The 24,365-nt window shown below is 45.9% G+C and overlaps 1 protein-coding gene across 4 annotated transcripts in view; it reads left to right on the top strand.

Moving 5' to 3' along the window:
* LOC137524891 (putative methyltransferase DDB_G0268948) overlaps positions 1 to 24,365 on the top strand; it is a 118,758-nt gene that overhangs the window by 64,825 nt on the left and 29,568 nt on the right. For 3 of the 4 annotated variants that reach the window (XM_068245379.1, XM_068245378.1, XM_068245377.1), the window contains 3 exons: positions 4,532 to 4,681; positions 7,666 to 7,728; positions 16,320 to 16,486. In XM_068245379.1, the coding sequence (XP_068101480.1) occupies positions 4,571 to 4,681; positions 7,666 to 7,728; positions 16,320 to 16,486 (341 nt within the window). In that variant the 5' untranslated portion in view covers positions 4,532 to 4,570. The remainder of the gene's footprint in view (positions 1 to 4,531; positions 4,682 to 7,665; positions 7,729 to 16,319; positions 16,487 to 24,365) is intronic. The other variant, XM_068245380.1, reaches the window with a different exon arrangement.

Genomic DNA, 24,365 nt, shown 5'->3' with positions numbered 1-24,365 from the left:
CTATAATGATTCCTGAACAAAGCCAGACTGAATGCTCAGTTGGGGATTTTATCAGGGCTGATAACAAGCAGGCTGAGCAGTGAAGAATGAAACAGAGAGCAGGGTAGGTGTTTTCGCTAATGTTCCCACTAATATATATGGTAAAAATACATGAGGGTGCTTCGTCTCTGGTTCACTTTAAGTACACAAAAAACATTTGAAAGCATTCTGTGTGTAAAAACATTAACTTTCAATGCTGATAGCAGTAAATGATTGTACTGCTCTGCTAATCAGCAAATGTTGGCCAGGATAAGTCTCTTCACTCTGCATCGCCTCCTCCTTCTGCTGAATAGATTTGTAACCATGGCAATCCGAGGGGAGGAGGGAGGAGGGAGGAAGAGAAGAGTGAAGAGACCAGGCAGAGAGCTTTAAGCCGACAATTATGATATTTGCAGATTTAGCAGGTTAGGAGACTAGAAACTTTTACTGGTCTCTGCATTAATAGTAAACATTTTTACACACAGGTAATGCTTTCAAATGTTCTTGTATGTACATAAAAGCAAGTACTTAAATTTTAGTTTAAAAAGTTTAATCCCACTTGAAGTAACAAGTGCCTCATATTACTATGATAAGCGGGCAGCATCCAAATCAGCAGCATTGTATTTGTCCTCCTCTGCACTCTAGTTTATCAGCAAAATGGAGGGGAAAGGTTTTGACTACCCAGTACTAGGTAGCCTGTGGTAGCCCCCATTATTCGGTAGCCAGAGGTAGCCTGCAGAACATCTCACCTCTTTTAGCTTTTTGTCTTCCACCCCATCTCTGCAGAACCTGTTCAATCTTTGTCTCTGTGTAATCATGTGACATACAGGAGAACCAGGAAGCAGAAAGCAGGGGCTGCTGTGGAAGACAGACAGGGGACAAAGTGCTGGGGGACGTAAGACATAACCTCACGCATCACTGCTTTGCTTACTCTGCTGATCCTGGGGGAGCATGGAAGGAGACCCTAAAAGGGGCAGGAAGGAAAGGTGGGAAGCACAGTTGCATTATAGTAACTGCAGGTGCAGCAAGCAAAGTGATCAAAATTTGAAATTCCTTAGCTTGAAAAATCAGACCCTTTCTGGACCAGCTTTGACTATTCTGAATCTAATACCATTGTACTCAGTGAAAAGTACAGGCAGACATTTTGGTGATCTAAAGACAATGGCCCTGATTCATGTGATGTAACAAGGGTAAAATTGATGTGTGCATAGTGTTTGGTGGGGAGGTGACACTTGTTTAGAATGGGAGTGGGAAGTGATATACTGGCACACTTGCCATGGAGGTGGAAAGAGATGCTGCACTGCACATACCTGCAATGGGGATACTGACCACACTTCACTATGGCATACCTCCCAGCATTTTAAAATTAGAAATCGGGACACAGGCCACACCCCTAACCAAACCCCCAACACACCCCCTAACCACACCCCCAAGTCACGCCTACTATAAAGTTTTTTGAAGATTTTTTTTTTTTTTTTTTAATATTGATGCCCTTATATTTTTTTAATAAATATATCCCTCATATACCCTGCCCGTGGGTGGGGCTAACTGTAATGTAGTACCAGCTAATGTAGTTACATAAAAAAAATATGAAGTAAATGCACATAATGAGAGACAGTGTTTCCCCAGTAAATGCACATGAGAGACAGCTTTTCGCCAGTAAATGCACATAAGAGACAGCTTTTCACCACTAAATGCACATAAGAGACAGCTTTTTACCACTAAATGCACATAATAAGACAGCTTTTCACCACTAAATGCACATAAGAGACAGCTTTTCACCACTAAATGCATATAATAAAATACAGCTTTTCACCACTAAATGCACATAAGAGACAGCTTTTCACCACTAAATGCATATAATAAAATACAGCTTTTCACCACTAAATGCACATAAGAGACATCTTTTCACCACTAATTGCACATAATAAGAGACAGCTTTTCACCACTAAATGCACATAATGACAGCCAGTTGTCTCCAGTATATGTAGCCAGGGATATATGTGCCCAGTATATGTAGCCAGGGGTATATGTCCCCAGTATATGTAGCCAGGGGTATATGTCCCCAGTATATGTAGCCATGGTGTATATGTCCCCAGTATATGTAGCCAGGGTGTATATTTGCCCAGTATATGTAGCCAGGGTGTATATTTGCCCATTATATGTAGCCAGGGTGTATATTTGCCCATTATATGTAGCCAGGGTGTATATTTGCCCATTATATGTAGCCAGGGTGTATATGTCCCCAGTATATGTAGCCAGGGTGTATATGTCCCCAGTATATGTAGCCAGGGTGTATATGTCCCCAGTATATGTAGCCAGGGTGTATATTTGCCCAGTATATGTAGCCAGGGTGTATATTTGCCCAGTATATGTAGCCAGGGTGTATATTTGCCCATTATATGTAGCCAGGGTGTATATTTGCCCATTATATGTAGCCAGGGTGTATATGTCCCCAGTATATGTAGCCAGGGTGTATATGTCCCCAGTATATGTAGCCAGGGTGTATATGTCCCCAGTATATGTAGCCAGGGTGTATATTTGCCCAGTATATGTAGCCAGGGTGTATATTTGCCCAGTATATGTAGCCAGGGTGTATATTTGCCCAGTATATGTAGCCAGGGTGTATATGTCCCCAGTATATGTAGCCAGGGTGTATATTTGCCCAGTATATGTAGCCAGGGTGTATATTTGCCCAGTATATGTAGCCAGGGTGTATATTTGCCCAGTATATGTAGCCAGGGTGTATATTTGCCCAGTATATGTAGCCAGGGTGTATATGTCCCCAGTATATGTAGCCAGGGTGTATATTTGCCCAGTATATGTAGCCAGGGTGTATATTTGCCCAGTATATGTAGCCAGGGTGTTTATGTCCCAGTATATGTAGCCAGGGGGTATATGTGCCCAATATATGTAGCCAGGGTGTATATGTCCCCAGTATATGTAGCCAGGGTGTATATGTCCCCAGAATAGTGAGCCAGGTGTCCCCCCCCCCCCCCCCCCCCCAGGAGGGGAGCAGAGAAGAGGGAGAGCGGTGGGCAGCGGTGGAGAAGGGGGGCCATCTTCCCCCTTCTCTCACCTTAAGGTGCTCTCCCTCCCTCGCTGTCCCCTCCGGAATGAAGTGCGGTGGCTGGCAGAGGGGCGGAACTTACCTTCCGTGTCCTCCGTCTGGTCTCGTCGCCGGCGCGGGATGATTTGCCACTACTCTGACCTGATCCAGACCAGAGCAGCGGCTGCGGCACCAGAACTTCTGGCCGGCGCTTGGAGCGACACGGAAGGTAAGTCCCGCCCGCTGCTAAGCGCCACCGCCAGTCAGCCACACACACATCGGAGGAGAGAGCAAGGGACGGAAAGCACCTAAGGTGAGAGAAGGGGGGGAGATGGCCCCCTTCTCCGCCGCTGCCCACCGCTTTCCCTCCACTGCGCTGCTCTCCTCCTGCTACAGGCGACTGTCAATACTGACAGCCGCCCGGGACTTGGGGGGCTCTTACCGGGATAGCGGGAGAGCCCCCCAAAATCGGGAGAATCCCGACGAAAACGGGACGGTTGGGGACTATGCTATGGGTAGGGGAATTATGTGGCCATGAACATATATAGTGGAGCAGTGGTACTGCTACATTGGTCACACTTGCTATTGGATAAATGGGGTGTGTTGGACTGGCCACACTTGCTATGGATGGGAAATGGATGTCATACTATTCACATATGTTATAGGCACGGTGGGCTATTTTGGCCAACACTTGTTTTTAGTAGAGGGTGGAGATGGGTAGTTATACTGTCCAGAGGAAAGGAGTTATGAAGCTTCACCTGCTATGTTAAATTGTGGCAGCAATCGCTAATGGGAAGGGGAATGGCGACTTGTTAGCCACACTTACAAGATGAAGGTAGAGGAAAACTTAGGGAGGGAGAAGCCCCATGAAATCATTGCCTAAGGTGACTATAATTTGTAGTTTCACCCTTGTATATAATATTGTCTCCTTTTGGCTGTGGGGCTACAATTATTTCCTTTTCTCCAACTATGGTGAAGGAACAGGCTTTTCTGACACCACACCGAGTGTCATCAACCGTGGACAAAATGGTTAGTTCAGCTAAGTGTACCCGAGATGACAGGACATAACAGTTTTATACATACCTGGGGCTTCCTCCAGCCCCTTTCACACAGATCGCTCCCTCGCAGCCGTCCAAAGCCTCCTGGAGCCTCTAGTAGAAACTCCGTTATCTTCAGCCAGTTGAGGCCAGTTGGCACAGGCGCAGTCCACCCGCGCACCCGCATGTACTCCCTTGTCGTGCTTCCTTGGCTGGGAGAGATTCGTGCCTGCTCAGTAGTACTGCCAGCTATTGCCTGCACCCTAAATAACAGTGATTCCCCACTGCGCTGCTATAACCATAGTAACATTACAGTCTCTATGACCGCACCCAAAGCAGGCGCTACGTGGCTCAAACCCGGTGTCGAGGATCACCTGTCTCGCATTATGTTTATGCATTTGATGTTTGCTTCTTTTCTGTTTCACAGATACTGACCAAGAAGACCTTGTAACAAACTTCAGGCAAAATGTCAACTTACGTTTTTAAAGAAAAGCAATTTTCCTCTTTGTATCATAAATATATTATCTCAGGATCGAGTGAAATAATGGCTATGATTTTATCTTATGTGGCTGAAAAAGTAAGTATCAAAAAACTATAGTGTAACAATGTGTGGTGTTTGGTGTACACTCAGAGTATTCAGATTGTTGGTGATCCGCAGTATCACCAATAATGCTGATATATCCGATTATGTGGTGATCTGCGGAATCATCAATAATGCGGATATTTATTTGTAACTCTGGATACCGGGTATAACGACAGTGGAAAACCCACCACACTGATATCTTTAAGAGGACTGGCTACCTCTAAAAGAGAAACGCAGTGTGTGCGATTCTGCGACTAGATGACGTAACGCTAGAATCGCGTTCCCCAGCAGCAATGATATACTGGGGAACCACTGAGACCTCCGCAAGGAGGGATTCAGCAGAATAAACCCTTTAGTGGAAGAACCACTAAAGGGGGCAAAGTCAGACGGAAACGGTTCGGTAACAAACTGGCTGCGAGGTACCGAATCGTGAAACAGAGAGAAGAGTCAGAAATCTAGCCAAGGTCAGTAACGGAAATCAGATAGGCGGAGGTACAAAGTCAGAAAGCCGAACTCGTAGTGAAATAGACAAGCAGAGGTTCGGCAACGGGAGATCAGAAAATGGCACAGATAACAATAGTGCTTGCGAATATATTGGCAAAACCAATATATGTCGCAGATCAGGAAAATAACAAATCTGACTGTCGTGGGCTAGTTACGGCAAGCCGCACTTGGCCCGCGATGGAACTGACTGTCAGATCACTATCTGGCTGACTATTAGATCAACTGACTGGCTGACTATAACAGAGATCAGGTTACATACAAATATACAATAATCAGGAAAACAACAAAGACTGACTGATGAGAGACAGGAGCCTTGCTCCAGCTAGGACTGTCTCTCGGATCTAGCTAAGGTCTGAGGGCTATCACAAAGTAACGCTTACTGCAGACAACTTGCAACTGACAGAATGCCTGCTTTTATACTGTGCTGGGCTCAAACAGCTCGCCCAGCCAATCAGCCAATCACAACACAGCTCAAGGACCTTGCAGCACAGCTCAAGGACCTTACTGAGGTCAGCTGACCAGCTGGTCAGCTGACTCTCCTTCTAAGAGTATAAAAGGCTTTATTGCACACGCGCACAGCCCCTACGGGGTCCAGACTGGATTGAGGATAGCGTTGGTGTGGGACAGGCCCTGAGGCCTGTGAGGGAAGAACCGGACCACAGCCTCGACGTAAAGTACGCCGAGAGGCCTGTGACCGAACGGTGGATCGCACCGCCGTTGCGGACGTTTCTCCGCGTTCCGCATGCGACCATGTGGTGGATGGTGCCGCTGATGCGGATGCGGACAAACCTCCGCGTTCCGCTTGCTGAATGCGGTCAGGCCGCCGTCTTATGACATATGGGGCCATATCCTATTCAAGGTGATAAGTAGCTTGCAGATGCGGGCTACTTATCACCTTGCCATCGCGCGAGGATTACCGGCAAATCCTATTGCCCATATCCTTCGCGCGATGGCCTATCGTTAGGGAGCATTACTCAGGCGAAAGCCTGAGCGATGCTCCCTTTTACCGAGCGATGGGGAGTGAGGTTTACGCTGTGGTGCTGTCCATCAGCACCACGGCCTCACTCCCCACACATGCGCACTCGCCCGCCGCCATCTTCCGCCCCTGCATCTGGGGGTCTCCTTTAATAAGGAGACCCCCAGAGCTCCCCGTCGGGTCGCCGCACAGTTTAGAATCCCCCGCGCAGCTCTGCACCGGCACCCCTGCATACATACCGCCGCAGATCACCCGCCGCCTCTCGCCGCAAAATCCGTCGCGTAATTACAGTGTATCTAACACTGTAATTACTGTCGGCATAGAAGGAGCCCGGGCAAAGCATCTTTGAATCTGCAGCCTGGGCTCCCCATTGGTCCGCTGTCTGAGCCATTTTATTGGTTTAGACAGCGGACCAATGGGGAGCTCAGGCTGCAGATTCAAAGATGCTTTGCCCGGGCTCCTTCTATGCCGACAGTAATTACAGTGTTAGATACACTGTAATTACGCGACGGATTTTGCGGCGAGAGGCGGCGGGTGATCTGCGGCGGTATGTATGCAGGGGTGCCGGTGCAGAGCTGCGCAGGGGATTCTAAACTGTGCGGCGACCCGACGGGGAGCTCTGGGGGTCTCCTTATTAAAGGAGACCCCCAGATGCAGCGGCGACGACGTGCGTTAGCTAGTTTAGACCTGCTTTTTGCAGGTCTAAGCTAACGCTCATGTCTGCCGGGAAGCATCGCTTCCCGGAGACATGATAAGGGTAATTGGATTCGGTGTTAAGAACTCGCTGGGCGATTATATCGCCCAAGCGAGTTCTTTTCCGCCTGGGGGGGGTCTAAAGTTTTATTAGATTAGGCGATGCCCCCATCGCCTAAGTTAAGAACTCGCCAGTGCTTAGCGCTGGCGAGTTCAGCAATAGAATATGGCCCATAGTCTGTAAATTGTTAAGGCTTCCAATCAGTAGTCAATACCCTCTTTCCCATGAGAAATCTAACTTTTCTCAAATAGATTAGCTGGGAGGTCTGTGTGGTTGATATTGTGGTGAAACCCCTCCTACAGTGTGATGTCATGGCCAAGGTCCTGACAGATTGCTGTCTGTGAACCTCATTGCATTGTGGGAAGTAACAGCTTTTTCCAACTGCCAAGCAAGCAATATCTCTCTCTGTGCATAGAACTCTCAGTAAACGAACATTCTGTGCAGATCACATGGCAAAACGAACGATGTTACCACCAGTAATAAATCTCAAAATGTAAATGTAGTTGATTTGTTTACTGCATCAGCTGTTTTTCCACCCTTGTCTTGTATTAACTAGTGTATTGTCTATTTTGTATTGTTATACCCTGTATGCTTTTGTACAGCGCCGTGGAAGATACTGGCGCTATATAAATCCATAATAAATCAGGGAGAGGAAAGATTTTACAATGGGCAAACACTAAGTAATATATAAATTAATATTTTAATAAATAATGAATTTTATTCCTTATCCTATTTTCACTGCAGTTCCTGTTTACACCTTATTCCATTATGTATTTAAAAAATGAACCTTACTGCAAAGATATCCAGGTAGGTAGTTAATGAGCATTTCTGAGATACTAATTACCTCACCTGTGAATGCTTGTGGTCTCCTACAAAACATGCACTTTTGGTGGGCCTGTCTAGATGTCAGAATCCTGTGAATTTTGAATTTCAAAATCCATGTATTCAATCCTATAATCAGCCATTTAACCACTTCTGCAGAATGTACGTAAATCCTATGGGTGATCAGGTGCGTGCCAAGGGACCATGTGGTCACTGAACCCAATAGGTTCCATGCAGTGATCACTGTTATGAGTAATACTTTCCATTGCACCAAAAGTATTTTGTATAATCTAAAAGAATCTGTTTGTTGACTGTATTTTACAGTTCTTTTCATAAAGTGCTCATTTGCTGATAGTCCTGCTTCATGTTATATTACTATGTATAAATATGCCACATCAGCTGTTATTATATAGCCGCACCATGCATCCACAAGCCCCTGATGATGCCTTTGCGAAACCGGTCAGGCGGAGTGGATAGAGGACATGGTGACTGTGCCTGCCTACTTTAACTGAACTGTAACTTTACTGGGTCCTTGTAATAAGGGCCTGTAAGTAGGTGAATACTTAAGTTTTATCTGTACTGTATCCTACTGATTGATGCTCTTAAGGGGCAATTAAAACATTAAGTGTACCCTCTTATGATGTGCATGTGCACTTAGAGGCTTTATTTTTACCTTCACACTAGCTGATGGCCCGGCATTACCAGGGTATGTATTTGGCTGGTGGTGGCTCCGCCCACTTTTTCTAACCCTAACACACAATTACTCAATGACCAAGTTTGTGAGCTTTGCAGTCTTTGGCATCAATAATTCGCATTGAAATGAAACAAATCTGATTGGCTGTTTGTGACTCCACCCCCTTTTCTGAATTTGGACTCCAGTCACCCAATGACCAAATGTACCAGGTTTAAGGCTTGTGCCATTAACAGTGCAAATCAATAGTGGCTCCACCCACTTTTCTGAATATTAATTACAGTCACCCCGTGACCAACTGTGCAAAGTTTGAGAACCCTACCATAAACAGTGTAAGAATCGCTGCAGTTTACATTTTCCCAGTGAAATTTGTATTTGTCTCCGCCCGCTATTTGGTTATGTGGATAAAAAGTATCCTATATGTAATTCCAGGTAATGTACTAAGGCTATCATTCATAAAGGACCAGTCGGTAGTGCGGGAAAACACCGTTCTTCTCCGCAACCGGTACTTAAGACTTCTGGGTGGTCATTCATAAAGAAGTTGCCTGTTGCGATACAAGTGCGGAGGTTTTCTGGAGGAAGCTGGCGGTAGCGTGGCGGAAGACATGCGGAAACATAAAAGCTGCCCGATTCCCTCCGTGCGCTTCTCTGTCTGATGCTGCTTGGGAGGTCCGTCCCATTCATTTACATGTAATCCGCCCGCCTATCGCTACTGTCGAGCAAGCGGTATTTTCCTTCCGCATACCGCTTGCTCTAATCTTTATGAATGGATGTGTTTGTTACTTTTTCTAGATTAATCTAGAAAAACTCCGCACAAGGCGGAAATGTACCGCTCTTCTCGGTATGTCATTTTTTCATGCGGAAAGAGCCTTTATGAATGCTGACTTTGCCGACTGTTCGGTAAAGTCAGCTGTTTTATGCATTTCCGCATGCGGAAATGCTTTATGAATGATAGCCTATGTGTGTGCCAAATTTCATTCAAATCCATTCAGCCATTTTTGCGTGATCGACTAACAAACATCCAAACTTTCGGATTTATAATATTTAGTGAGATATACAAACTTGGGAGCCTGAGCTGATGCATTTTTGGAGGAAGTGATGTAGGAGTGATACTCTACCGCATGTGCTGTGGGAACTACAATCACACTCAGACCCAATAATTTGGGTCTTTCGCTGATCTGGTAAGCCTACGCTGTGGGCTTGAAAAGACAAAAATGAGACCGAGAGCCCAATATGGTGTAGTATGTCAAATAAAGGAGGAGGTTTAGTATACAAACATAAGGTGTTCTACTCACAAAAATGGGTCGCCACTAAGGCAACCACTGAAAAGGCAGGTGGGGTGAATTATGACCTGACCCCACTCAGGTAGTAAAAAGTCGCTCTCTGTAGAAAGAAGAAAACTGGGATACACACCTCCACCATGGGTGGACTAGATCTATGGTAAAACAGGTATAACAGAGGCGCCAACAAGGATAAAATAATTAAAATCCGCCTAAAAGGGGGAAAGTTTGAACGTCCCGTCGTTCAGTCGTCCGCACGCCAAATTGGGCATGTGTACAGTCCGTCGTTCGGGTGATAAGACTGATTTTGACCAGTCTTATCACCCGAACGATGGACTGTACACACGCCCGATTTGGCGTGCGGACGACTGAACGATGGGACGTTTAAACGACCCGTCCGGAAAAATCCGACGTGTGTATGGGCCTTAAAGGTAGCCATACATCCAGCGATTTGGCTGTACGATCGACCATTCGATTCAATCATTTTATAGAATCAAGAGAGCATTGCGTGTTCCAGAATTCCCATATGATAAGTGGCTGATTTCATGTCAAATCTACCAGTTTAGTCGATTGAGCATGATGCAAGATATCGGTCGATCGCACAGGAATCAGCTGCTGTTCACATGTCATTCGATCGAGCATGACAGAGCATGGAGACACAACATCAGTCAGATCGAATGTGAAGGCTAATCGCATAGGAAATAATTTGTAGTGTAAGGGTTACTGGTTGATCGACTTTCGATCAACCATACTGAAGTCAATTCCGTAATAAAGTAGAACCCCTTGTCAATGGAATCAGAATCGCTAGATTTATGGCTACCTTTATTTGCCAAACATTTGCACCTGAGAACTCTCAAGAACAATCTAGCCCCCACAAAACCTTGTATGCCCGTCAGACTAGAGCAGTCATTCGGAGCCCTGTGGGATGAGAATGTAGTATATGTACAGCTGCCCCTATTTTTCATTGAATAAACCAGAGAAACAGATCGTCTCATGATAGTGCATTGTTCCCCTCCTCCCCTAGCTCACTAAAAGCCCCCTGTACTACATCATTAGGGTCAACTTTGACACTCTACATCACAGTCAGTAGACACAGGGTAGCCAATCAGGCTACACTCCATCTTAGAGCTTCCCCCCCTTATAAAAGGCAGGCAGCGTCAGCCTTTTCACTCACTCGTGTGGCTGCAGTAATTAGAGAAGGGAGAGAACCTGCTGTAGACATAGGGAAAGCTTAGTTAGGCTCTTGTATTAGGCTTGTTAGCTTGCTCCTTGCTGATACTTATTGCTAAAAAGCACCCCTCAACAGCTCTTTTGAGAGCTAATGTTCTTCTTGTGATCTTTTTTTTGTGTGTGTGTGTGTGTGTGTCCCACAGACACTTGTGTTGCATATACAGCCCTGTCAGCCAGTTGCAGCTGGTCCTTGGCCCCTTGGTAATTCATACTGTGCCACTGCCAGGCCCAGCATATTCAGTGACTACCTGTTTGTGTGACAGCTGCACATTTGTAATACCAATCACTGCATACCTACCTGTTCAGTGCACCTACCTACATGAGCGCACGCAGTGTTATATACCACCAGTCACTGCACCTGTTCACGGTACCTGTGTGTGTGACAGCTGCACATCTGTAATTCTAGTCATTGCATAATTGTTCACAGTACCTGTGTGACCACACGCTATTTAATATACCAGTCCGTGCATACCTGTTAACTGCACCTGTGTGACAGCTGCACATTGTATTGTAATACCAGTCACTGCATACCTTTCACTGCACCTGCGTGACTGCACATTGTATTAGTCAGGTCAGTGCAAACCTTTCACTTCATCCCGCCGATATGGACAAAACAGGCAGATGCAAAGGCAGACCAAGAAGCAGGCCACTCAGCAGGTCTGTTCGAGGTCGTGCTGACGTGATTTCGTGTGGCCCTGCCTGGTCCAAAGTATAGTGCTCAGAAGAAGACACATCCCATCAACTCCCAAGATTGTCAGGACATGGTTGATTGTTTAACACAGAACACCTCATCTTCCGCAGCCACCAGCGCTACTACAAGCACCACATCCTCTGCATTTGACACTTCGCAGGAGTTATTTGGTGGGGAATTCACTGATTCACAGCCATTATTGTTACAACAAGAGGAAGGCGCTAAGCAAGTTACACCACCTCATATGTCTGAGTTAGGCGACACTATGGCTGTAACGTGTGAGGAGGAGGATGATGAAGTACCTGCTGTTGGTGTAGTTTTGGAGGTGTCTGATGCAAGCGAAGCTAGGGAGGATAATTATGATGATGATGATGATGATGATGATGATGATACTGCCATGGATGCCACGTGGGATCCTAATAGACATGATGACCAAAGGGACAACTGCCTTACGAAGGCACATGGAGAAAAGGCACAAACTGCAATGGCAAGACCACCTGAGGAAAAGCAGCACACAAAAGCAAAGCCACCCTCCTTCTCCTCTTCCTCCTTCAGGTGCATCATCTTCAGCCGCTTTCTCCCTTGCACCTTCACAATCACAGCCACCCTCCTCCACTCCGCCTCTCACCTTGAGCGGTTCCTGCTCCTCTGCCCACAGCAGCAGCCAGGTGTCTGTGAGGGAAATCTTTGAGCGGAAGAAGCCAATGTCTGCCAGTCACCGCCTTGCCCAGCGTCTGACAGCTGGCTTGGCGGAACTGTTAGCTCCCCAGCTGTTACCATATCAGCTGGTGGATCCTGAGGCCTTCAGAAAATTAGTGGCCATTGGGACACCGCAGTGGAATATACCAGGCCGCAATTATTTCTCAAAAAAGGTGATACCCAAACTGTACTGTGAAGTTGAAAGGCAAGTGGTATCCTCTCTGGCACACAGCGTTGGGTCAAGGGTCCATCTGACCACGGATGCCTGGTCTACCAAGCACGGTCAGTGCAGGTACATTACTTACACAGCCCATTGGGTCAACCTGGTGACCGCTGGCAAGCAGGGAGTACATGGCTGTGCAGCGGACCTAGTTGTGACACCTCCACGGCTTGCAGGCAGGCCTGCTGCCACCTCCTCGCCTTCTCCTCCTACTCCATCCTCTTCGCTTTTGTCCTCCTCCTCCTTGGCTGAGTGGCAGTTCAACTCTACTGGTGCTGCGATCTCCTCTCCAGTTACACAGCCCCAGCTCCCCAGGGCCTATGCTGCATGCCAGGTACGATTGTGTCACGCCATGTTAGACATGTCTTGCCTCAAAGCGGAGAGTCACACTGGAGCAGCTCTCCTGGCTGCTCTTAACAAACAAGTGGATCAGTGGCTGACCTAGCACCAACTGGAGATTGGCAACGTGGTGTGTGACAACGGCAGCAATCTCATTTCAGCTTTGAATTTGGGAAAGATGACACATGTACCCTGTATGGCACATGTGCTGAATCTAATAATTCAGAGATTTGTGTGTAAGTACCCAAGCTTACAGGACGTCCTGAAGCAGTCCAGGAAGCTGTGTGGGCATTTCAGGCGGTCTTCCACGGCCATGGCACGCTTGGCTAATATTCAGCGGAGAAAGAACTTGCCAGTGAGACGCTTGATTTGTGATAGCCCGACTTGCTGGTATTCAACCCTCCATATGTTTAACCGCCTGCTACAAAAGGAGAAAGCCGTCAACCAGTATCTCTACAACTACAGTAGGAGGACACACTCGGGGGAGATGGGGATGTTCTGGCCGAAGTACTGGACACTCATGCAAAATGCCTGCAGGCTCATGCGGCTTTTTGAGCAGGTGACAAACCTGTTGAGTCGCAGTGAAGGTGACATCAGCGACTTGATCCCATATGCTTTCTTCCTGGAGCGTGCCGTGCGTAGATAGAGTGGTGGATCAAGCTGTGGAGGAGCGTGAACAAGAACAGTTACAGGAACAGGAGGAAGAGTTGTGGGATCAATTCTCAGAACCAGATGTTTCCTCAACACCTGCAGCAGCACAGAGGAGGGGGAGGAGGAGGAGGACGAGTCGTGTGGGGAAGAGGAGTCAGATGATGAGAGAGGATTTTTTTTTTGTTTTGTTTTGTTTTTTTGGAGGAGGTGGCGGAAGAACAACCGCAGCAGGCGTCGCAGGGGGTTTGTGATGCTCAACGTTCCCATGGTATTGTTCGTGGCTGAGGGGAGGAGGAGAACTTACCTGACATCACTAAGGAAGAGCAAGAGGAGATGGATAGTATGTATGCATCCAAATTTGTGCAAATGGCGGCTTTCATGCTGTGTAGCCTGTTGAGGGACCCCCGTAGAAAAAAACTCAAGGGGAATGAGCTGTACTGGGTGGCCACGCTACAAGACCCTCGGTATAGGCACAAAGTGGCAGAGCTGTTTCCAAATCACCAGAAGGCAGAAAGGATGCAGTGCTTGCAGAACAAGCTGGCAACTATGCTTTACAGTGCGTTTAAGGGTGTCACAGCACAACGGAATAAATGTACCACTGCCAGTAATCCTTCTCCCTTGTCCACGCAGACAAGGTCAGGAAGCTCTAGCGATCTCATGGTGATGTCGGACATGCGGACATTCTTTAGTCCAACGCCTCGCCTTAGCCCTTCCAGATCCACCCTCCACCAACGCCTCGACTGGCAGGTAGCCGAATACCTGGCCTTAAGTGTGGATGTAGACACTGTGAGCAGCGATGAACCCCTGGACTACTGGGTGCGCAGGCTTGACCTGTGGCCAGAGCTGTCAGAATTTGCCATCCATCTTCTGTCTTGCCCTACCTCAAGCGTCCTGTCAGAAAGGACCTTCAGCACAGCTGAAGGCATTGTCACTGAGAAGAGAAGTCGCCTAGGTCACAAAAGTGTTCAGTACCTCACCTTTACCAAAATGAATGAGGCATGGATCCCGGAGGGCTACTGCCCGGCAGTGCCCGCCCGAAGACTAAGTCAATCCTCACACACAACATCTCTGCCTGCACACCGTGTGACTGCCCGCCCTAAGACTAAGTCGCTCCCCACACAGCATCTCTGCCTGCAGGCCACTTGACTGCCTTCTCCACTACCACCGACAGAGTCCAGGACTCCAGGCAGATTCCTGAATTTTTAAGGCCGCTGCTAGCAGCGGCTGCTATAATTTTCTGGTGCGTGTACATGCCTGCCTAATTTTTCTGGCTGCACTGCAGCTGCCACAACAAAAAAAAAGGCATGTACATGTGTCAATTCCCATTCGTGATCGTTACCTTGCTGCGGTGAAGGGGCTTGCGTATCGCAATGAAGCAATGACCGCCGGCTATATGAGTGTCTGGGGGGGGGGGGCACACCACACCCAAGATAAAAAGGTCATTGCTTCATTGTGAACAGACCAAATTCGATCAGCTGGACAGTCACTGTTCGGTCATTGAGCTACCTCAGCCCGGCGACTATATAGGCTTGAAAACCGCTATCGCCTGCACTCTGGCCATGGTGCGCACCAGTCCAGCACGGCCGTCACTACACAAACAGCTGTTTGCGGTACGTTACACAGTGAGTTTGGTCTGTCAGTGTGAAGCAGTACACTAATTGCACTACCTGATTGATGTGTACACATGCAAGATGTTTTAAAGCACTTTAGGCCTCCAATTTAGCATGCAATGTGATTTCTGCCCTTAAAACGCTGCTGTGCGTCAAATCCAGATTTTTCCCAGGGACTTTTGGTGTGTATCCCACTCTGCCATGCAAAAACTCAGGTGTTAGAACCCTTGAAACATCTTTTCTAACACTTTTGTGGCCAGCATAAATGTTTGTAGTTTTTAAAGTTCGCCTCCCCATTGAAGTCTATTGCGGTTCGAAAAGTTTGCGCGAACCGAACTTTTTGCGGAAGTTCGCGTTCGAGGTTTGCAAACCGAAAATCGGAGGTTCGAGCCATCTCTAATGAACAGTACAAAATATATTAATAAACAGGCTGTTTTACTTAGAGTGAATTTCTAAGCATAGAAGTGACAGCGTCTTGTCGGTACCTTGTCAGCAATAGAGAAAGCATTACTGATAAGCAAATAAGTCATAAAAGTTTTTCTGGCAGAATACCACTTCTGAGCTCAAGGGAGAGAGATAAAAAGGTCAACAAGTATTTTATGTCTGGGACACTTAGGGCTCGATTCACAAAGCGGTGCTAACCTAGTTAGCACGCCTAAAGGCTTTGGGCTTGCTAACTAGGGTGCTAAGTAGTAGTAGCACGCACAAAGCTTCAAGAAATCGCGAGACTTTATGCGCGTAAAGCTTCACGGTGCACGCTGAACGAACACGCTTAATATGCGTGTTTAGCGCGCAAACGCTGCACCATGAAAATTTGTGCATGTAAAGGTTTACGCTCGTAAAGTTTGCGCGCGATATGTTTCTTTTAGGCGTGCTAAGGGGCTTTTCACAGGTGTGCTAATACTTACCACCCTTTTGTGAATCAAGCCCTTAATATGCTGTTTCTGATTAGAGACAGAAAAACATTCAACCTTCTTTGTAACTGTTTAAATATAAAAGAAAACCCTGGGATACTTAAAAAAGTCATGTTTAGGAGTAGGAGGATAAATATAATTGTTTATTTACTCCCCGGGTTCACTTTAAGCAAAACGTACATACAGTATGTGGTAATCTCCCTACACATTGCAAGCTGTGACTAATACCCTAATTATATTTTTCTCTGTAGAAAGGACTTCCCCTTCCTCTTTCCCTGGCAGTGGATGTTGGATGTGGGACTGGGAAATCCACATTGCCACTGGCACCTCATTTTAAAAGTGTGCTGGGAATTGATTTCAGTGACTCTCAAATAAATATGGCTCGACAGTGCAATGCTGCAGAAAATGTCTCATACACGTGAGTAGTAGTTTTTTTCAAAAAGTAAAATAAATCTAAGATGTTTCTGAAAATAACAATGGAAATATTTAAAGTGTTTAATTGCCTCCTTAAAGCAAACCTAAAGCGAAAATAAACTTAAAAGATAGTGAATTGTATGTGTAGTACAGCTAAGACATACAGAGTCTCATATTGTTTTCCAGTACAGGGTTAAAAAACTTCAGTTGTCATCTATGCAAAAGTTTCTCTTATTCAACCTACAGTGGCGTACCTAGGGCGTTTGACACCCGGTGCTGGTTATTATAAGACACCCCCTCCCAAAAAAAAAAGGAGCGAGTGTGGCATACTAAGCGCGCCACGGTGGGTATAGGTGCTCCCTGTATAGTAAAGTGGGCAGCATTTCACCAGAAATCGTAAAGTGGGCAGCATTTCACCAGAAATTAATCGTAAAGAGAGCAGCATTTCACCAGAAAATAATCGTAAAGAGAGAAGCATTTTACCATAAAATAATCGTAAAGAGAGTAGCATTTCACCATAAAATAATCGTAAAGAGAGTAGCATTTCACCAGAAATCGTAAAGTAGGCAGCATTTCACCATAAAATAATCGTAAAGAGAGAGCAGCATTTCACCATAATATAATCAGCGCTGCGTAATATGTTGGCGCTTTATAAATACAACAAATAAATAAATAAATAATCATAAAGTGTTCAGCATTTCACCAGAAAATAATCGTAAAGAGAGCAGCATTTCACCAGAAATCGTAAAGTGGGCAGCATTTCACCAGCAAATCGCTATGTGGTAAGCATTCACCAGAAAATAATCGCTATGTGCGCAGCATTCACCAGAAAATAATCATTATGTGGGCAACAGTCACCAGAAAATAATCCTGTAAAAAAAAAAAATTCACTCACCTGGTCGGCCTCCTGGCTCCTGCACCCAAATTTCCTGCGCTGACAGTCAGGCAGGGCTACGGGAAGATGGCGCCCGAAGCCCTGTACTGGAGACACAAATAGTTTCCAGTGCAGGGCTTCGGCAGCCATCTTGCCGTAGCCCTGCTCTGCCTCCGGAAGGCAGTCCCCGCAGTGGGCTGCGGGGAGATGAACCGGGCGTGGGCGGGCAGCGGTGGGGAAGAGAAGCAGGAGGGGACCCAGGTGAGGGAGGGAGGGGGGGGATCTGTTCCCCCTCCCCGCCGCTGTCCCCACCCCTCCTTCTAGCGCTGCTTTTCCCCTTCCATGGGGGGTTGTGGCGACACCCCCCTGACTGTCAGTCACCCGGGGCGCCACGCCCCCCTGCGCCCAATGGTAGGGACGCCACTGTCAACCTAATTTGGGTTGAATACAGTCCTATTTTCTGAAGCACTTAAAAAGTGAGAGACAGCCTGAGTTAAGGTTTTAATGCAGGAAAGTTCAAAAGGTCTTTATTTCTGCTTTGTAACTTTATAACTTTATAGACATTTATAGAGTGTGGTTTGAAAACTGTAAATGTGACAGAATGATGCAATGTAATAAAAAAAAGCTATATAAAAATATTTTCTTTTCTTTGCTACAAACATCCTATTTATTATCTGTACTACACATACAAGTCACTATTAGAGATGGCACAAACAGTTCGCCGGTGAGCAGTATTCTGCGAACATCGGCTATTCACATTCACGGCAAACAGAACATTTGGCGTGTTCAATTTGCCCCCTATACATCATCATTGAGCTAAACTTTGACCCCTTACCTCACAGTCAGCAGACATATGGCAGGCAATCAGCTAGCAGCCCTTCCTGGACCCCCACCACCCCCTTATCAAAAAGCAGTTGCGGTGGCCATATTGGATTATTTCACTGCTGGCTGCTGTGCTGACTGGTAAGAAGAGCAGGGTCAGACTTGCTGCAGATGGGTAGGAAAAGCATTAGCTAGGCCTGTGTCCTTGTTCCACATTAGCTGTGAAAGCAAATAGCCCTTTTGAGGGCTAGCACATCGGTCTGCAGTGTTTTTTGTTTGTTTGTTTGTTTTTGTTTTTTTGTGTGTGTGACACTCCACAGCCCACTGACACCCAGAGCTGTGTTCACACTACTGCTTTTGTCTCATTAAGTTGCAGGCACAGAACCACTCCACTGCATTATTATTTCAATGTATTCTGATAGTACTATTACATTTCTCTATGTATGACACTCCACAGCCCACCTTTTGGTAGCATACTCGGAAGTCACATGGTTCCTCTTTGGAGCGCTGACGTCAGCGCTCCTTGGACTGGAACTAGATGTGTGGCCACACTCTATTGCGCAGCGGTCTCCACCCCTCTTATCCTCCTCATAAGCACGCGCAGTTTTAGCTTCAGCAGCCTCCATTGAAGCAGAAGCCATCTGCGAGCGCGTAGGGCACAGCTCCCTGCTCCTGGTTACCCTCATCTCACTGGTAAGCCATTGCTTTTTTGCACAATTTCCTTTCACAGGTTTATTCACAGCACTTTTTGTAGTGTAATATCATAGTGCAGATGGTTGTACTGTATCACTTTATATGCTCCATGCCTGAATGCATATATTTTTGCACTGCTGATGAAATTTCAGTTTTTGAATATATACAGATATCTATCTATATCTATATCTATCTCTATTATTTTTTTCACAAACCTTGGTCCTTTTTCACCAAGTCACTAAGGGCACTGCTTGTTCACTGCTACTCCAGGTGTGGTGTATATACAACATACATGCAAACGAGATAAACAGAGGAACACCAAGAGCCCCAATAGTGTAGTATGTATTGACAAAGGGGATAATGACAAAGAGTAATAGTTGTTATACTCACAAGCATGGGTCACCAATAGGCAACCACTGTAAAGGCAGGTGGGGAGATTATCCTGACCCCACTCAGGAATAAGAAGTCGCTCTCTGTAGATAGTAGAAAAGGGTCGCAACCCTCCACCCAGGGTGGATACAATATTATATAGGAGAGAACAGAGGCGCCAAAAGGATAAAAGGGGTTTTAAAGGAGCTTAAAATCCAAAAATTTGGTAATTAGAGGAGGCAGTGGTGGACTTGCCTCCTCCAAGCAGACACAACACGACTGTACATTCAGTCTATTTATTAACGAACTCCAGATAAAACAAAGCAGCGCGTTTCACAGGTCAGTGCCCGCTTCCTCAGGCAATAGAAAAAGGAGTTACAGCATCTAGCAAAACAAACACTCGGCACCTCTTTTAACGCCTGGCTTTTAAGCTCCTTTAAAACCCCTTTTATCCTTTTGGCGCCTCTGTTATCTCCTATATAATACATTGATTCATGGTGTGTCTATACACACCTCATACGTGTTTATATAGCTTTTTGCACAGTCCTTGGCTAACCATTGAGTGTAATTATATACTACAAATGCATACGTATATTATCATTGACCAGCTCATATAAACTTTGGGTAATCTTCCAGGATGTCTGATTATAATCAGCAACTGGGGAACTTTTTAACTTGTTGTTTTTAAGCATGTTCGTGTTTTTGTTCTTTGAATAAAATGTACATTTTTTTTTTTGCAACTTTTATGGTGTTTTCCATAATTGTCGCTCCATGAGGGTACTTTTTTCTCATGTTTATAACTCCACAGCCCACTGACACCCAGAGCTGTGCATAATGTGATTTCTGCCCTGTAGGGATTAAAACTTGACTCTGTGTCAACTCCGTAATTTTTGGTGGAATTTTTGGCATGGATCCCCCTCCATCACTTTTGTGGACAGAAACAGTCTTTGTAGATTTTAAAATACACCTGCCCATTGAATTCTATGGCAGATCACCAGATTCATCTGTTCGCAAACCTTGTTCGGAAGGTCAGGTTTCACCGTTCGCAAACAGAAAATTCTATGTTCGCGACTTTAGTCATTATATCATACTTTTTTTTCTGCTTCAGGTTTGCTTCAAAGGTTTAGTTCTGTTTTTTTTTTTCCTTTTTTTTAAAGAAGGCATTTGTGTTCATTAGCAATGGCTGCACATCATTTTGTGCATTGCACTTTTTTCATTTTCCAACTAAATGTAATTACAGCTATTATAGGAGCTATAAGCTAGTAATAGTATAACCTGAGTGAAAACAAATTCAAGTGTTTCAAATAAGTAATGCCCACATGGAAAAAAAAACCCTATTTTGTGAGAACCTTGAGTTGCTTTTTTGATTTGAATTAGTGAAGTACCGTATTTTTCAGACCATAAGACGCACCTGACAGAGGCACTTAGCCAGGATATTGACCCGACTGTGTACCCTCCAAACTATTGCCTGATGAAGCGGGATAGTGACCTGTGAAATGCGTTGCAAATCTTGGAGCTTTTAATAAGTTACTTTGTATGTGAGTAACGTCCCATTGTCCGTTTTTTTTTTCTATGAGGGAGGTGAGTCCACCAACTTCCCCCTTTAAAGGGAACCAGAGAGGAATGCTTATTAAAAATAGAAAAAGGCTTTTATACATACCTGGGGCTTCTTCCAGCCCCATAAGCCTGGATCGCTCCCACGCCGCCATCCTCAGCTTCCTCTATCGCCGCTACCGGGTCCCGTCACTTCCGGCAGACGCGGCCAATTGTCCGCATCACAGGGGCTCCCTCCATACCCTTACGCATGCGGCTGCGCAGTAGGCAGCAGCAAACGTAAGGGTATGGAGGGAGCCGCTGTGATGCGGAAAATTGGCCGCGTCTGCCAGCCGACTGGCGGTAATGACGGGACCCGGTACCGGCGGATCCAGGCAGCGGAGGACGGCGGCGTGGGAGCGATCCGTGCGTATGGGGCTGGAGGAAGCCCCAGGTATGTATAAACTTTTTTTTTTTTTTTTTTTTTTTAATCATCTCTGGTTCTCTTTAAACTGTTTTTAATCGCTTTTACTCTTGTTGGCGCCTCTGTTATACTGTTTTACAAATTAACTAGTCCACCTCTGGTGAAGGGGTGTATCCCCTTTTTCCTATCTGCAGAGAGCGACTTCTTATACCTGAGTGGGGTCAGGTTATAATTCTCCCCACCTTTCTATCCAGTGGTTGCTTTTTGTGGCAACCTATACTAGGTATTATAACCTATGGTGAGTATAGCCATTGCTCGATTACACACTTTATCTGCTACTAAGGTACTACACTATATTGGGCTCTCGGTCTCGCTTTGTGTTTTTCAAATAAGACGCACCTAGGTTTAAAGGACTAAAACCTAGGTTTAAAGGACTGGTGCGTCTGCGGTTCAGGGGTGTCTTGTGGATTTTCTCCCAAATTATGTCCCCCTATTACCTCTTGTGTCCCCTTGTGCCTTCCTTATACCTCCCTTTTTTCCCTCTGTCCCACCTGTGTCACTTTGTTTGCTCCTATGTCCCTCTGTGTCCTCCTCTTTCCCTCATGTCATTCTCTGTCCACCGTGTCATCCTATGTGTCATCCTCTGTCCCCATGTCATCCCCTGCCCCCATGTCCTTATCAGTCTTCCGTGTCCTCCTTTGTCTCATGTGTACTTCCAATACAATATAATAACATTTCTATAGCGCTTTTCTCCCATAGGACTCAAAGCGCTTAGGCTCTCTCAGATTCGGTAATTGGTAGTAGGAGGAACTATTCACACAACAAAAGTTATATTTCTGCAAATGCCAAACTGAACAGGTGGGGTTTCAGTCTGGATTTAAGCACGTCCAGGGATGGAGCTGTCCTGATCTGTTGAGGTAAGGACTTCCAAAACATAGGGGCAGCATGACAGAAGGCTCTAGGACCAAAAGTTTCCAAGTGGACTCTGGGTATGACTAGATTAGAACCTGTGGATCTGAGAATGCGGGGATTGCTACGTAGCTGCAACATATCTTTCATATATCCAGGGCCTAGATTATTCAAGGATTTAAATGTCAGTATGCCGATCTTGAATAGGACCCTCCATTCTATAGGTAGCCAGTGAAGGGAGTGCAGGACTGGCATTATGTGGCAGTGACGGGGTTGGTTGGTTAGCAGTCTGGCAGCAGTATTCTGTATCAGCTGTAGGCGGTACAAGACCTTTTTTGGAAGGTCAGTGTAGAGAGCATTACAGTAGTCCAGTCGGGATGTGATGAAGGCATGGACTAAGGTTGGCAGATCTTCTGGGGGGATGAGGTGCTTGATTTTTGCAATGTTCTTCAGGTGAAAATAGGATGATTTCACCACAGCAGAGATTTAAGTTCTGAAGTTTAAATCCCCATCAATTAGAACTCCCAGGCTACGCACATGGTCAGAGCTGCAAAGATCCGTGCCTTCTATTCCCAGTGGTGAAGACTGCAAGTTAAGTTGTTTTGTTATCATGCTCTGTCCTCCAATCAAAAGGACTTCAGTTTTGTCTGCATTTAGTTTCAGCCAGTTGTCATTCATCCATTGCTGTAGTTCACGTAAGCAGGTGTTTATAGTTAGAGTTGGGTCTGTCACACCAGGCTTGAAGGAAAGATATAGTTGGGTGTCGTCTGCATAGCAGTGGTATGTCAGGCCATGTTTTTGGATTAGTTTTCCAAGCGGTAACATGTAAATCGTGAAAAGCAGGGGAGAGAGGATTGAGCCCTGGGGCACCCCATACTTAAGTGATACAGGGGTGGACAGGAAGTGCCCCATAGACACTTTGTGGGTTCTGCCACTCAAAAAGGATTGAAACCACTTAAGAACTATGCCATCAATGGCGCAGTATTCGTGTAGCCTGTTTATCAAGATGTCATGGTCAGCTGTATCAAAGGCTGCAGAAAGGTCTAGCAGTATGAGGATCGAGCACTCTCCTCTGTCTCTTGCCATGAGCAGGTGGTTGCATATTTGGTATTTGGATGAGGGCAGTTTCAGTGCTGTGGTGTTTCCTGAAGCCAGACTGGAATGGGTCATAACTGTTGTTTTGTAGGATTTTGGCTTCTAGCTGGAGGTAAACGGCTTTTTCAATTAGCTTGCCCAGAAAGGGAAGGTTAGAGACAGGTCTGTAGCTGGTAATTTCATCTGGGTCCAGGGAGGGTTTTTTGAGGAGAGGCCTGATTATTGCTTCCTTCAGTAAAGCAGGAAATGTCCCTGATTGTAAGGAGCAGTTAACAATTTTGAGGAATACCAGTACGAACAGGTCGGGGCAGTTCAACATGAACTGTGTTGGGCCAGGATCCAGGTCACAGGTAGTTAGGCGGAGGTGAAGGAGGATGCTTGATGTGACTTCTTCATAAATTTCTTTGAAGTTTGACCAAGGTGTTGCGTTGTCCCTGCTAATGGTCTTCGGCACTATATTAGGCTCAGATGCTGTAAGTTGTATGGCGGACCTTATAGCGGAGACTTTGTCTGTGAAGAAGTGGTCACAGAGGTCCTTTGAAGACTCGATATTAAGTTTTTGACATGCCGGGTTGCAGAGTTTTTCCACTGTGCGGAACAGTTGGGCTAGTTTGTTAACTGCATTTGCAATCTCTTGTGATAGAAAGGATGATTTTTTTTCCGTGATTACCTTTTGGTAGTTCTTCAAGTGGAGGATTAAGGCATGTCTCCCTCTCCCCGGCCTTCTGTAGTACAGCGTTACTTGTGTATTACAGGTAATATGTATTTCAGTAGCAGGACAGTGCCAACAGGGAGGGGGGGGGGTGGGGGGGGGAGGAGAGGATTCCTTAAGAAGAGATCAAAGTTGCCACCAGCATTTGTTCAATGGAGCCAATGGACTCATGGGCAGGGCCGAGGCTCCGTCACTGGGGCCAATCACTGCACTGCATTGTATTATTCGGACTATAAGACGCACTAACTTTTTTTCTCCCACTTTCAGGGGGAAAAAAGTGTCTTATGGTCCAAAAAATATGGTACTTATGCAGAAGTATAGAGTCTAATGCCCCATATTATTGCATTCTATTTTGAGGTGTAATGCCAGCAGTAAGTATGTGGATGACTAAGCAGTTCCCAAGAGTTGCCAGAGCTTGAGTAGAGTTCTTTATATTAAAGTGTCCAAGCATT

This window comes from Hyperolius riggenbachi, chromosome 7 (assembly GCF_040937935.1).
Source record: "Hyperolius riggenbachi isolate aHypRig1 chromosome 7, aHypRig1.pri, whole genome shotgun sequence".
Taxonomy (NCBI): Eukaryota; Metazoa; Chordata; class Amphibia; order Anura; family Hyperoliidae; genus Hyperolius; species Hyperolius riggenbachi.
This window is presented reverse-complemented; position numbering and strand designations above follow the sequence as displayed.